The sequence below is a fragment of the Malurus melanocephalus genome, unplaced genomic scaffold (genome assembly GCF_030028575.1).
Source record: "Malurus melanocephalus ecotype Western Australia unplaced genomic scaffold, MMel_1.1 scaffold_278, whole genome shotgun sequence".
Classification (NCBI taxonomy): domain Eukaryota; kingdom Metazoa; phylum Chordata; class Aves; order Passeriformes; family Maluridae; genus Malurus; species Malurus melanocephalus.
In genome coordinates, this window is record NW_026623510.1 from 635,032 (window position 1) to 648,474 (window position 13,443).

Below are 13,443 nucleotides of genomic sequence, written 5' to 3' on the forward strand. Positions count from 1 at the left end.
GGCTGGATTTCAAGGATCGTGTCCTTCAAACTCAGGAACGATGCATCCTGACGAGAGAAATCGGGCAAGATTGCCAGGAGGCCTCTATGGATGGATAAGGAGCTGCTGAGCAGCAGAGGAAAAAAAAAAAAAAAAAACGGGCAAGATTGCCAGGAGGCCTCTATGGATGGATAAGGAGCTGCTGAGCAGCAGAGTAAAAAAAAAAAAAAAAAAAAAAAAAAAAAAAAAAAAAAAAAAATTTTTTAAAAAAAATTTTTTTTTTTAAAAAAAAAAAAAAAAAAAAAAACAACTTTCAGAAGTGTAAATGAGGACAGGTGGCCTTGGAGGAATAAAGGGAAATTCCATGGCTGGGGGCTTAGGACTAGAAGATCTTTAAGGTCCATTCCAACCCCATGATGTTCCATGATTCTATAATACGCATTTGCTGATGGTTTGACAGCTGCTGTGTCCCTAATGTCTGTAAAAGGATTTTTAAATTAATTTACTCTGATGTCTTCTCTGGTATTGAATTAACACTGATGAGTTCATAACCAAGCATTGCACAGAGCAAGGTTTTGTCATTACAGGGCTCTAAATGAGGTCAAAGAAATGTGATATTTGTGAACTCACCAGTTCAAAACCTTTGCTTGTGCAAAACTGAATTATAAATTYGTTAAAATATTATGTTGGAAAAGTATCAATATTCCCAAATGATCCTGTTACTGATGCCAGCAGCTATGGAGCAGATCTGGAAAAGAAAAACCGTGAAAGATTGTGTATGGTTTGTTTCCCTGTCTGAAGCAGACCTTTGAGATCTTAGCTCAGACTTGAGTCTCAAACATCATGGAGTTTCATGAGGGCACAATGTAATTGCAGATGGGCTTAGAACAAAAGAGRGGAAAGAAAAAGGTGCAGAATGATTAAAATCTCCAAAAATCTGATGATAGTGAAAGTTTACTGCAGGAAACTCCAGAAAAACAATGAAGAAATCAGTCATGTTCAAGGTGCCCAGCCAGGTGAGGATTCCTGAGCAGCRTCTCTTTAGGAAAATGGTGTTTCTATTGTGCCAACTGCTTTTCCCTAGAACAAGAAGGAGGATATCAGAGGAAAATTGCAGTGGGACTTGGACTAGAGTATTTTACAGAGTAGCTTCAGTGCCAAGTTCCTAGGTGATTGACTTAAAAACCTCCCCTGGACATTGCTCAGGCAGTTATTCCCAATCCCTGCAGTGTCTCTAGAGTGTGGAGTTGGTTGCAGTGTGATAGGCAAGGGATTCATCATCCCCTCCCATGAGCAGACTCTCATTCTCCAMATCATTCTGGGAGCTCTTCTGCTCTTCTTCCAGCACCTATGAGGGAACAAGCAAYCAGAAGTCAGGGAAACAGAGAGGAAAGTGAGGACCAAGGACACACAAAAGCACAAGTCAAAATTCAGGGAGCTGAGATGAAGGAATCCACAAATTGGAGCTGATTTGTTTTTGAGGGGGGCAGAAAGTTGGAGATGAGGTGTTACAAGAAGAAGAAAACAAGGGGGATCAGAAAAAAGCAGGAAGAGGCAGCAAATCCAAATGTTTTGCCTCGCTAGAGTAAAGAGTCAAGAAGCCCTAATCATCTGTGATTGAGATAAGGACTAAAAATTCACCCTGGRGCTATTTTGTTCTTTGATCTCACATGCTAATTAAAAAAAACCATAACTATATATATACAGGCATATTTATGGCTCTTTTAAAATACTCCCCCCATAATCCCTATTATCAACTAATCATTCTTAATTATTTTCTTTATTACCTAAACAAAATAACACAGTAATCTTTCTTGGTGATGCRAGTTTTTCCAGAAAGTCAGAAGGTGACCATAGCATGACCATGTTATGTTTACCTYRGAAGGTAATTGAAACTGTGCTGACTTATACCACACTGTGTTTTGTCCCAATATATTTWAATGATATTAAAAGCTCTTCAGAGATAATTTGAGAGAGAGAGAGAAAAAGCTGACTCTGGATTTCTTTGAGTACATGTACTGAATGCTGACATTAATGAAGTGTACCTACCGTGGTTTCCTGCTGTTCTCTCTTTGCAGTGTTATACATTGAAACTGACAATTTAATATTGGCTTCTTCCTCCTCACGGAACGCCAAAATACTTATAGTCTTCGAAGAAATCAGAAGAAAGACCCCTCAGCTTTCCCACAAAATGACTGTACCTTTACATGCTTGACCTGCTAACAGAGCAGATGCTGCACACAAGAATTGTTGAATAAGATTAAATATGCATCTGTACAAATAGGTCCATGTCCTGCTGATAGATGAAGCTGATAGTGGTCTTAATTTTAGATTACTACTCTATAAAATTCTTGAATCCAATTAATGATATTAACTGATAAGAAAACCTTTCTGGAGACACAGTTTTGGCACTACTTTTGAAATTGCACTGATAGCTTTGGCTAATTCTTTATCTTATACAGGATATGCAGCACAAGGAATTGGAATGTTTTGTCTGTTGATACATCAAGACTGAGAAATTTGGCAAGGTAGTTCATGAGGTCACTAGCTTCAAATTTCTGAGAAAAATATGTGATTTTTGCCAAGTTATTCTTAATCATTACTAATATTCTGGGCTAATATGGTTGAGCATTCCCTCTGCAGCTCCTTCAGGGGTTTCTCTTTCTCAAAAAACAGGAAATCAAATAGCTGTGCCTCCATCTGCTAGAATGGTTATATTTATCACRAAGTAATTACAAAGAATATGGATCTGTTACACCATAGTGTGATTAGCAGTACATGCAAAGTATTTYATTAAGTTTTACTCTACAGTTGCTCATGCAACAAGTCAATTCAATATTTTGGATAGGATTTCCTGGCCATGCCTAGMACTTAGATATATCATTACATACAATATCCTTTCTTTTTGGTCTCATTCCTGCGCAGATGGCAGATAGGCTTCCAGACGCCCCAATTCATATATTGTCATTTTCTCTCTGAAACTCTCTTAGAAGAGCCAGAGAAGGAACAGGAAAGTGTGTAACTCTCCATAAATATATTACAGCCTACACTGTTCTTCACTGAACAGTGCCTGGGTAGTAAGACTGATAATTCAGCATGAAGACCAGCTTTGTGTCGCCAAAGTCTTAATGCAGTTTATGCTGAGGAGGCTTTGGCAACCAGTCAGCTGAAACTGTTTCCATGCCTGTTCAATTCTGACACTGGGGACACCTCCCTCTTACCTCTGCTTCAGAGTCCCGGACTTGTTGCTTCAGCTGCCTCTGGTCTGCTCTCAGCTCCCACAGCAAGTCATACAGAAGGAGCATGTTCTTGTGTTTCTCAGAGGACCATGGCTGGAAGCAGATAAATTAGTGAGAAATAGCAGCACTCTGTTGGGTGCATGGGATCAGGTACTCTGCTGGCAGAAACTGGCACAATYCTATAGCAAATAAAGCAACACTAATTTCCATCACTGAAACATTGAACCCAGGGTCAGCATGGGTTTATTAGGCTTTATTTTGATTTAGAATCCATCAGTTATGTGAGCTAGATGGCACGTCTTGCATGTTGCTGATGCTGCTGTTTAATAGTTGGAATGAAAAGAGATTAATAGGAATGTATATAAATAGAGATTAAAAAAAATGGGACTTCAGCAATGGTGTTCTGCGTATTCTCCTCGGGGGGAAATAAGAATTTTAAAAACCCATAGCATTAAAAAGAACAATCTGTATTTGTAATCTCTCTTTGATTTTTTTTAAGTGTAATTGTGCAGCATCACTGCAGAATTTACTGGCAGACTTCTGCCTCTGGTTACAGACTCACGTTGATGATGTTAGTGGGGTGACCCCTCRTCCCTAATGAGATCACTTGGCTTAATGGCAGCACTCCACTTTTTTTGGAATATCTCTCATTTAAGGCTATCTATTTATCTGCAACGTATTAAGCTTCAGCATCTTGTTCTGCATCTGCAGGGTAAATACCGGGAGATCTCAGAAATGATGGGACCCAAGAAGACCATGGCAGAAACAGAACTAGAACACAGAGTGTCTGCTTTTGCTGTTTTGTTCTCTGTCTTCTTGAAGAGGGAGTAGCAGAGGAAATTTTAGCTTCCCCACCATGAATCTGCAGAACTGAGCCCAACAGCTGCTGAACCTGCATTATGTAGGATCCCAGGGGATGTGGGATCTGCCTGATGACCAARTCTGGGAAGATGACCTCAGACATGGCTAGAGCAGGCCTGTCAYTGCCACATTACATCCTGCACTCCCAGTCACTCCCAGCATGGCAATGCATCTCTTGAGCAGTTGGTTTTGTCARCCTGGAGGTGTGCAGGTGGAATAGAGGGACAGCATGGAATATGTCAAGCTTGTAGTTCTTTCACTGACATTTCATCTTCCCTTGGTGTCATGGGATCTTCATACCTGGTATGTGACAGAGTTYTCTCGGCTCAGGAAGATTTCCTCTTCTCTCTTCTCCCTCCCTATTACTCTGCAGAAAACCACCTTTGAGGCAACGGTGTCATTAACCTCGAGATGATATGTCAGCTGGATGACATCATCTATGACCATAAAGATACGTTCCTTTACATCTTCATCAGCAGGCTTTTCTGGATTTCTGTGGAAAAGCTCCTTGATTTGCTAATGGAGAGTGAAAAAAAGATACAGAAGCAACTTAGACAACACAAAACTGGCAAGATTTACAGGTTTGGGTAAAAACCCAAGGTAAAAATTGCACTTTTCTGCCTGGACTTGCATCTCTTGGCCAACGGTCCTACTGTTCTTGCCTATGTCTTAAAAAAAACTCCAACCATATAGCTGCTTAAACCAATATGAAGTGTCTGAGCCATACATACTGCCAGATAACAGATTTCCTCCTCCTTCTGTTGTACAAACCAGACTTGATACAAGGAAGAAGTAGATTGCCTGCCTATAACAAATCAAAGAGTGATGGGACAATTCATCATGAAACTGAAATGGTATYAGTTTGGACTCAGCACACAAAATCATTTTCCTAGTTTTGAATCTTGGGAAAATTTTGTTCCAAAATCATAGGCAAATTGTTTTTTCTTTCCTCTGGCAGACACTTTCCAAGGCTTAGTTTCCTAGTTTAACCCTAGCTGCTCAGTGCAGTTCCTGACAACTGGTCACACTGGAGCACTCTGTCACAAGCAACTGTGAGACACAGCAGCTGAACAACACTTGGAGTTTTGCCTCAGCCATGCCCACTGAAAATGAACTAAAGCCTCAGGCAGTATGTTTTGCATAGTGTAAATATCACAGTGATACATATTTTTCTGTTCCTGCATTGGCCATACCACTATAGGCCGGGGGCTGGTATCAGTTTTGGTGCCAGCCGTTTCCGTTTCCGTTTCTCTTTCACCAAACTCTATGTGCCGCGTGTGCAGGAAATCTCTCCGCCCCATGAAGTACTCTGTCATCTCAGTAGCACTTTCAGAACGTTTCCAGAGGTTATCAACTCGCGCCTCATGGTAAAACTCCATTGTGTGGCCAGTCTCAGGTTCCATCGACGTATAGGAGTGAGCTAAGGGCAAATCACACATGTTTTCAGAGTTAGCATCCATAATACAGTGAACACAAGCATGTCCAGGGGAGGTCTCATTTTCTTCAGCTTTAGCAACAGATCTGATGCAGGACTTTCCCCCAGCTGCACAAGACTGAGAGAATAAACACAATCCTGAAGACAAAGTTTCAACTTCTATCAATTCTACTGATAAAAGTAGAAATGTACCACCCTGATATACATGATAACTATGTATTTAATACATMAAAAACTACACAGCTGGGGGAGCACTGCACAGGATTGCAAGCTACCAACCCAATTCTCTACTCTTCACTGGAGACCATTTTATCTATTTAAGCAATTTATCCCACARGTATCCTCTCCCCTCTACCTTTCAACTTTGGACTTTTGCCACTGCTAGAAGGGAGTCATGTGAAATCCCATCAGCTACAGTGGCTGCCCAGATGAGCTGGAATACCTTTAAGAAGGAGGGAGTGTCCTGGCTGGAAATAGTCTGTGGTCATCTTTGTTTGTTTATTTACTTCCCTCATATACAACAGGTCTTCTCGGTGTTTGAACCAYAACTTCACCTCCACTTCTTCAGTGCCTGACAGAAGACAAGTAATTTTGCAACCTTAGGTCACCCTGTTGGCGGTGACATAATTCTGATGAGCTCTCAGTGTCTGTGCCAGCAYCCTGTGCTCCACAGCTACAGTGGACATAGTATGGCCACTGGAACTGGCCCTGTGCACAGGGGAATTTTGTATGTGAATCCTAATCCACATTTGAGTAGATTAATTATACCCTARGAGGGTCTATTCCCCTCTGCCAAACAGAACTAGAGTAGTCAAGCTCACAAGTAGAACATGGCATGGCAAAGGGCTATGGATAGGCAAGAGAAATTCCATCCCAAATACTTTATGATGGTGTCAGGAGACTGGATCACCACACTATCCAAGAAGGCTGAACAGGACACTGTATGCCCAGTTAGGAATCTGCATAGTTTCTTGGACCAGCTGTTATAAAGTAATGCTTTCAAGTATAGAGATATCCTCAGGCCGTAGCTGCCCCTTTCTATGGCCCCTTTTGACACCACTGAGGAAATTAGGATAGTGATACTATTGGATCAAATCAAACCAGCCCTCCATTTCTCTGAAGACTGAAAGTCCAAGCAGCTGATCTGTGACACTGAACATTTCACTGWTGTGTAAAACAAATTCAAACTCTCATGAAAACCCCTAGCAATGCTSGAAAGTTTGGGGGCTTGACAGACAGTGAGTGGGATGAAGAGTTTGAGCATATGGTAGATAATTCCTCCACGAAATTGAAAGAATGAGAAAGCACAGGAGAGACTCTGTTAGAAAGGGGACCACCTCCCCCTTTCCATCAGCATGTCCCAAGCTCTTTGCTCAGTGTGTAGAGTGTGTTCATTCAGCCCTCTTACGCTCTGAGTCTGCGTAGACAGTGACACGTTCCACCAGCCCATCTCCATTCACATACGCTGCCCATTTCTCCTGTTTTGCTTTATTGTACAGGATCACCTTCTTCCCYCGGGAAAAGGGATTCTCAAATTCTGCAGTGGGGAAAAGAGATGTCAGACAAATTGACTCTGCTGTACTCAGATTAATAAAAAAATAATTTAAGAGGGAGAAAACCATGGTCTAAGGGATATTATGCATTCATTTATTGCATTCTGCTGCCAATAAAGCTGTTCAGACCCTGCCTGTTGTCCTTTAATGTTATAATGGTATAGTAACTTTCTTCTCTCCCAAACCAGATATTTGATAATGCAGGAGCAGTTCCTTATGCACAGCAGTAACAGAAAGACTATCCCAGGCAAAATTCCCATCTGGCAGGAAAACAGAGAGTGGGTGTCAGTGTGGGTGTGTGTCTGTGGTGGATGAGACATTTGAACCAATAGCTGTTGTGGCCTTCATCTGTTGTTCTTCACTGCTACACCTTGACTATCCTGAAGGAAGAACCCTCAAGTGAGATAAACACATCCCAAATCCACTGAAAGGTCAGCTGGGAGCAAGCAAATGGCAAAGGAAGAATACATACCTGTGTAAGATACCTTAATTTGGGCTACCCACGTCAGTGGCATCTCAAAAGTCATGTCTATTTCCCCATCTTCCTGCGAAACAGAAGCAKAGATTTGTGGTTTTGGCAGCATCTCTTACTGTGCCAGGAGGCATTTTGGTTCTGGTGAACTGCAGTGATGCTTCTAGGGAAATGCTTCTATATGCAGCATTTTTTTGTATATTAGAGGACATAYATTATTTCTGCATTTTGTTGGCACCTCTACCTTGCAGCCAGGAAGGGAAGGTGAGGAGCACAGAAAGAATGTTCAGAAAAATCTTATTCTGTATGTTATTTTTAAAATTTTTTTCACCCCAAATGTCAATGCACTGGAGGCTTGCCAAGATCCCTGGCCACTTATGACACCTGAAGTACCACTTGGAGTCCTGCTTCAGAAAGCATTAGAACTCTTCAAGATTGAGAAGGAATCCAAACSTGGCAGAGCAGAAGGGATCTGACCTGGGGAGGGCAGCAGGCAGGCAGATATCCAGGGGCCTATGGACATGCTGGTTCCATGTAGTGTCMCCACTGCACACACACTGCACAAGAGCATCGCTTGGGTCACTCACCATGTCATCMGTGTGTTTCTTGGGTGACTCAGTGGGTGACTCAGAAGGCTTGTCGCTCTCTGCAAACATCATTTCCCAACAGATAGAATTACTCAAGTCAAAGCTGAGATCCTAGGGCATACAGGAAAAACTTTTAAATACRGGGCAGAGTCAAGAGCCTGACACTAAATTTGGCCACTGCATCAATGTATCTGTGGTGCTCTGGATCTCAGAGAGTTTAAGGTTTCCAGAGATCTGGACCTCAGTGAGGTGAGTTCCTCAGACCCTTGGCTGGCTGGTGGGACCCCAAAGGCTCTCCCTGTTCCTGGAGACTGCAGAACTCCTTCCTCAGGGTGCCTCTTCTACAGATGAGAGGAAATGGCTGGAAATGTTTCTGTCTCCTTCCTCAAGGCAAGCATGGCCCCAGGGCAAGCTRATCTATCTCAGACCCTCCCCTCCCWGACTTTGCATCTGCTGGGGAATAGCTGAGGTGTGGGAAGAGCCTAATCAAGACCTTACCTGCCTTGAGCCTTGCCTGACAGGCCCAAAACATCCTCTGCCACAAAAGCTGTTGATTGAGAAAATGAGTGCCTAGCCAGCCTTTAACCCTGAAATTCTAGCACTGTGGGGATTTAATGGATGTGATCTGTATTTGCTAGCTCAGAGTCTGGGATGTCCTGGAGTAGTTTCAGAGTCTATGTAATCAGAGCAACMTGACCAAAACCAACACAAGGAATGGCTAAGTGGAAACTGGACTACTGTCTTGGAGTTCCCCAGGACTCAGGTTAGCCCAGTTGTCCCTCACATCCCCAAGGTGCTAAGGGCTCCCTACCTTGCAGCCTTTCCGGCAGTCCTGCATGTTCACCCAGTAGTTCCTGTGGTTCCAGATGCTCTCAATCCCAAGAAAGCACTCATCYGTGGTGCTRTGGTCATTTCCCGTGAAKGGGTTGATAAAGAAGGTCTCAGGAACCTTCCTCTTCCCAGACAGAACCAGAACCCACGCGTGCACCCGTAAGCCGTGCCAAGGGTCTCTCTTGGGTTTTTCTACCTCCTGCAGCACAGAGGATAGAGCAGTAATTACTGCCATTTTATTGCCATTTTAATCCAACCCAAGGGYAATCTTATCCTTTCCTCTGCCCACTTTTAAAGAACTCCAGGCTCTTAMTGCTCTTTAAGAGTGAGGTAGTACATACCCAGCACTTATGCTTGTACCAGCACTCACTGTGCTCCAGGAGGCCAAGTGCTCATGGACATGATCAAGGTCATGTCATACTTCACARAGGAGGATGTGAGCTCCTCCCTTTGGCCATTTTCTGTGTCTCAGCTCTTCTTACTGGAGCTCACAGTAAGGAGGACCTTGCTAACTCACCGTGACCACCTCTTCTTCTCTTTCCTCCTCTTGAACATCTTCACTTTCTTCCTCTTTCTTGGCCATATGYTGAAGCTCAAACTCGCTCTGTGGCTCTGAAGGGTACTTAATTCTATACTGGTTGGGGTCAATCTCTTCTGGTACCTRCAAAAGCAGGGTATTACTATGAAACCCAGCAGAGGTCAAGAGAAGGAAGTAAATGTATGGCTTACAGGTACCTCCCAATTCCCAACACTTGGCAGTTTGCAATATTGCACCTGGTGAGCAGAAATTCATTGAAGCCAAAGAGGCCTTATAAGGAACTTTAGAAAATGGCTCAAAGGATTCCTTTGGTGAGGTCCCTGGTACAGACTGAAACCCAGTGTGGACCTGAAACTGTTCCCCCGAGTTCAGCTCTGGAGCTCACTGGACACAAATAAGCTGAGCATGCATGCTGGGCACCTCCCTGCCCACTCACTGCAGATCTCACCTCTGGTGGCTTCCTGAGCCGTGGGCACACCTCTTGAGACTGGTCCAGGGAGCACACCGCGAGGGTGGCATATCCATTTACACAGTAGGCATCGTAGCCAGCCCCGATCAGCAGGGAGCACAGCAGCACAGCRAAGTCAAAGCAGTTCCCTCGCTGGTATTTCAGGATGGTGGTTGGGGAATAGAGTGAACTGGGCTTGAAACAGAGAGATGCATGTTCACAGTGCTTGTCTGGTGGAGCTGAAACATGCACCAGGCAGAGAGCAAGRGAGAGAGGAATTGCCCACACCCCTGGGCTCTGCACCCATAGGGAATCTGTTATATAACATTCCTCTGAAAGCCACAGACTCTGAAAGTCCCCTCCAAAATAATCTGAGGAAATTCTGACCTCAAATCTGATGACAAAGTTAATCACAGGAAGAGAAGGGTATGACAAATTTATCAAACTGCTGAAAACCTAATGCTAATCACAATCCCGGAATGGGACTTCCTTCTGTTCTGTCTACATCATTTCCAATGAAAACACCCATTAGTTAAATTACAGTTCACAGGAGGAAACATATTTCCTTCTGTCCCTCGTGGAGAGCAAGAAAAGGGATCAATACACACATACTGCACACAGAGGGGTTCTAATCCCACTCAGATCTCAGATATCACCTAAAGTGATCAAGGTAGTCTCTGTCTGCTAAATGGAGATACCTTCTCAGTGGTCACAGAGTGCCAGAGCTCCCCTTGAGACCCTGGGACTCTTGGGACAGCCCCTGGCTGGTGTAGATTGTTTGGGTCACTCTGCTGTCCTTGCTAGCAAGGACTGTGTTCTCTTTGTCTTAGCTGATTCACAGCAGCCACAGTGCCTCCCACAGTGCACCAGCTGGTCATCTGGGCTGGCTGAAAGCACGGTCTGGTCTTGAAGAAATGCTGCTTAATTATTTAAAAGGTACCACACTGAACAAGCCATGCAATGAGACTGTGAGTCCAACAGAGTGCACAGAGTCTGGGAAAATCAGGGGGCTGCCTAAATAGTGAGGGGATTGTGGAAGCGTCAAAGATCTTCCCACTATCCTGCTGAAAGGCCCTTCTGTCACCTCTGTTATGTCTCTGATGGGACTGCAGCCCCTTTCTTACCAGCGTGATTGGGCACTTGAGGGGCTCCATGATGAGGTAATCAGAGACAAAGGTGGCACAGCCTGCCCAGTAGTACAGCTCTGGAAAAGGCAGCAGGGTTGGCCTCACTGTTGTGCTCACAAACTTCTGTGGGGCAACAAGARGATTTTGGTTAGCCAACAGGCCCTTGACAGAGTCTCCTGTACAAAGCCATCYTCATCCTGAATGTTGCAGCTCATATTCAAGAACTCCGCAGAGCATATCAACAGCATCAATATCCCTTATCTCCTGTCCCAAGATGGAAATTTCATGGGGTTGGGAGGCTGGCTGCTTCCCTCTGGCTGAAACTTCAAGCTCATCTCAGACACATTACMGATGTGAGCCAGTTCTTCTCTTCATTTTCAAGCAAGTAAAACAGCTACTGCACTTCTGGCTTTTACATCATCCAGCATTTTTTGCCTTACATATTAATGAAAAACAAATTTTGGGGAAAGCTGGTGCAAAGTTGCAATTCCAGGTGCCCAGGGGGTATGTAAGGTCCTAAACTAGGCAACAGTTGTGCAGCTTGGACCCAGCAAAAACAAAACCAGACCACAAACTTCCACATTTACTTCCTTCCCTGTAACTTCTGTAAAGTTCAGAGTTAACACCTAACTCTGGATCCATTCTCTGCATCTGTGGCTGAGCCTGAGCCTTATCTATTTCATGTGTTTCTCTTACATCCCTTCATGTTTCTGTGGTCTCCCCTGTTTCCTAAGCATCATGCACCATACCTGCACACCACACTCGTTGACTGGGTAGACGAAGAGAGGCTTGCGATTGGGGCACAGGTGAATGTACTGCTGGAGGAAATGGTCAACAAGCTGCAGCAGCTCCTTCTCCTGCCTGGAATTTGTCTTGTACGAAGATGGTARGTGGGATGTGTCAATGGAGCTCCAGTCAAAAGCACTTACGTGACAGGGGGAGGCAGAGAGACACAGGTAATAAGCCAGGAGCAACACAGGCAGGGTGACCTGGTATCAAAACATGGCAGGCTTCCCTGTTTCACAGATAACAACGGGGACCATATCCAAGGATATGATTTTGACATAGCCAAGCATCTCTGRAGCAATGGCAAACTGACATACACCCAGAGTCTCAGGGGTTCTTTATACAGGGGTGAGTGGATGTACAATCAACTGAGTTACCTCGTCTTAACTTGCACACGCACACTCTTGAACAAACACGTCAGGCACATGAAACTTGCTCACTCTCATCCCTGTGCAAGGGGACCACACATGCCATCCACACGTGTGCAATCTCCCTGTGGGCCCCAAAGGGACCATTTCTGCCCAATGCAGCGATGGGCAGGCTGTGACTTACGGTACATCACTTAGGACAGAGCCTTCCTCCCGATTTACATCTGCTGCCTGGTCATCGACAACATCGCTGGCATTCGAAGAGTTCACATCTTCTGCTTCATCCACTTCCTCGGCCAGGGCCTCCATGCTGCCTGCTACTACAGGAATGCACACACAGGGTGAACTCAGGGGTGGCACCCAGCTACACAGGAACAGAGAAACACATTGTGGCCGCAGAGGTTTGGTTCACGAGCATGGCTGAGGAAGCCAGAAGCATGACAGTAAAGGGAGAGGTAAAAGAAGAGCACTGAGTTTGGGTTTGGCTTGAAAAGTAAGTGGCTCCATGTTCCAGACACCCTAAGCGAGGCAGAGCAGGCAGAGCCTGGCTCGGTAGGGCAGAGCACATCCCCAGGTTCAGGCTGGGTGCCCCGTGCGCTCCCTCCTGCCCGGGGTGCTGCTGGAGGAGCTCCAGCTCCATCATTCCGCTGTGCACCGGCCATGCCCAGCCCGCAGCCGCCCAGCGAGCGGCCTTGAGGGAGCGGGACCGGCGGCCCCCAAGGGCAGCGGCTGTGCTGTGTCACCGCCCGGCGCGGGGGCTGATTGTGCCCGTCCCTGCGGTCAGGCTGACCCCGAGCGGGGCACACGGAGGCACCGGCCTTGCCCGGGGGGTCCCGCACCCCTCCCGGCCCTGCCCCGCCCGGCCGCCCCCTCACCCGCGGCTCCAAGGGCAGCGCGGCCGCTGCCGGGCCCGGCGCGGCTCCGGAGCGCTCACCATGGCAACGCCACCGCCGCGGGGCCCGGGGACAGCGGCCTGCGGCTCCCCCGAGCACCCGGGACACCCTCAGGGCGCCTCACATCGCCCCACACAGCCCCGGAGCCTCCTCGGGACACCCCCAGCGCCCCTCACACCGCCCCACACAGCCCCGGAGCCTCCTCGGGACACCCCCAGCGCCCCTCACACCGCCCCACACAGCCCCGGAGCCTCCTCGGGACACCCCCAGTGCCCCTCACACCGTCCGACAGCCCCGGAGCCTCCTCGGGACATCCTCAGGACCCC

General features: G+C 46.0%; 1 protein-coding gene across 1 annotated transcript; it reads right to left on the reverse strand.

The window, feature by feature from the left end:
* Nucleotides 1-937: 937 nt before the first annotated feature.
* DRC7 (dynein regulatory complex subunit 7) lies at nucleotides 938-12,533 on the reverse strand. The gene is made up of 15 exons (XM_057376347.1): nucleotides 12,409-12,533; nucleotides 11,820-11,994; nucleotides 11,068-11,193; nucleotides 9,944-10,138; nucleotides 9,475-9,618; nucleotides 8,938-9,156; nucleotides 8,127-8,237; nucleotides 7,540-7,612; nucleotides 6,923-7,051; nucleotides 5,957-6,085; nucleotides 5,273-5,499; nucleotides 4,380-4,595; nucleotides 3,201-3,311; nucleotides 2,029-2,127; nucleotides 938-1,327 (listed from the first exon to the last, which is right to left on the reverse strand). The coding sequence occupies exons 1-15, from the start codon at nucleotides 12,531-12,533 to the stop codon at nucleotides 1,214-1,216; spliced, it is 2,193 nt and encodes a 730-aa protein (XP_057232330.1). The 3' UTR covers nucleotides 938-1,213.
* Nucleotides 12,534-13,443: the final 910 nt, after the last annotated feature.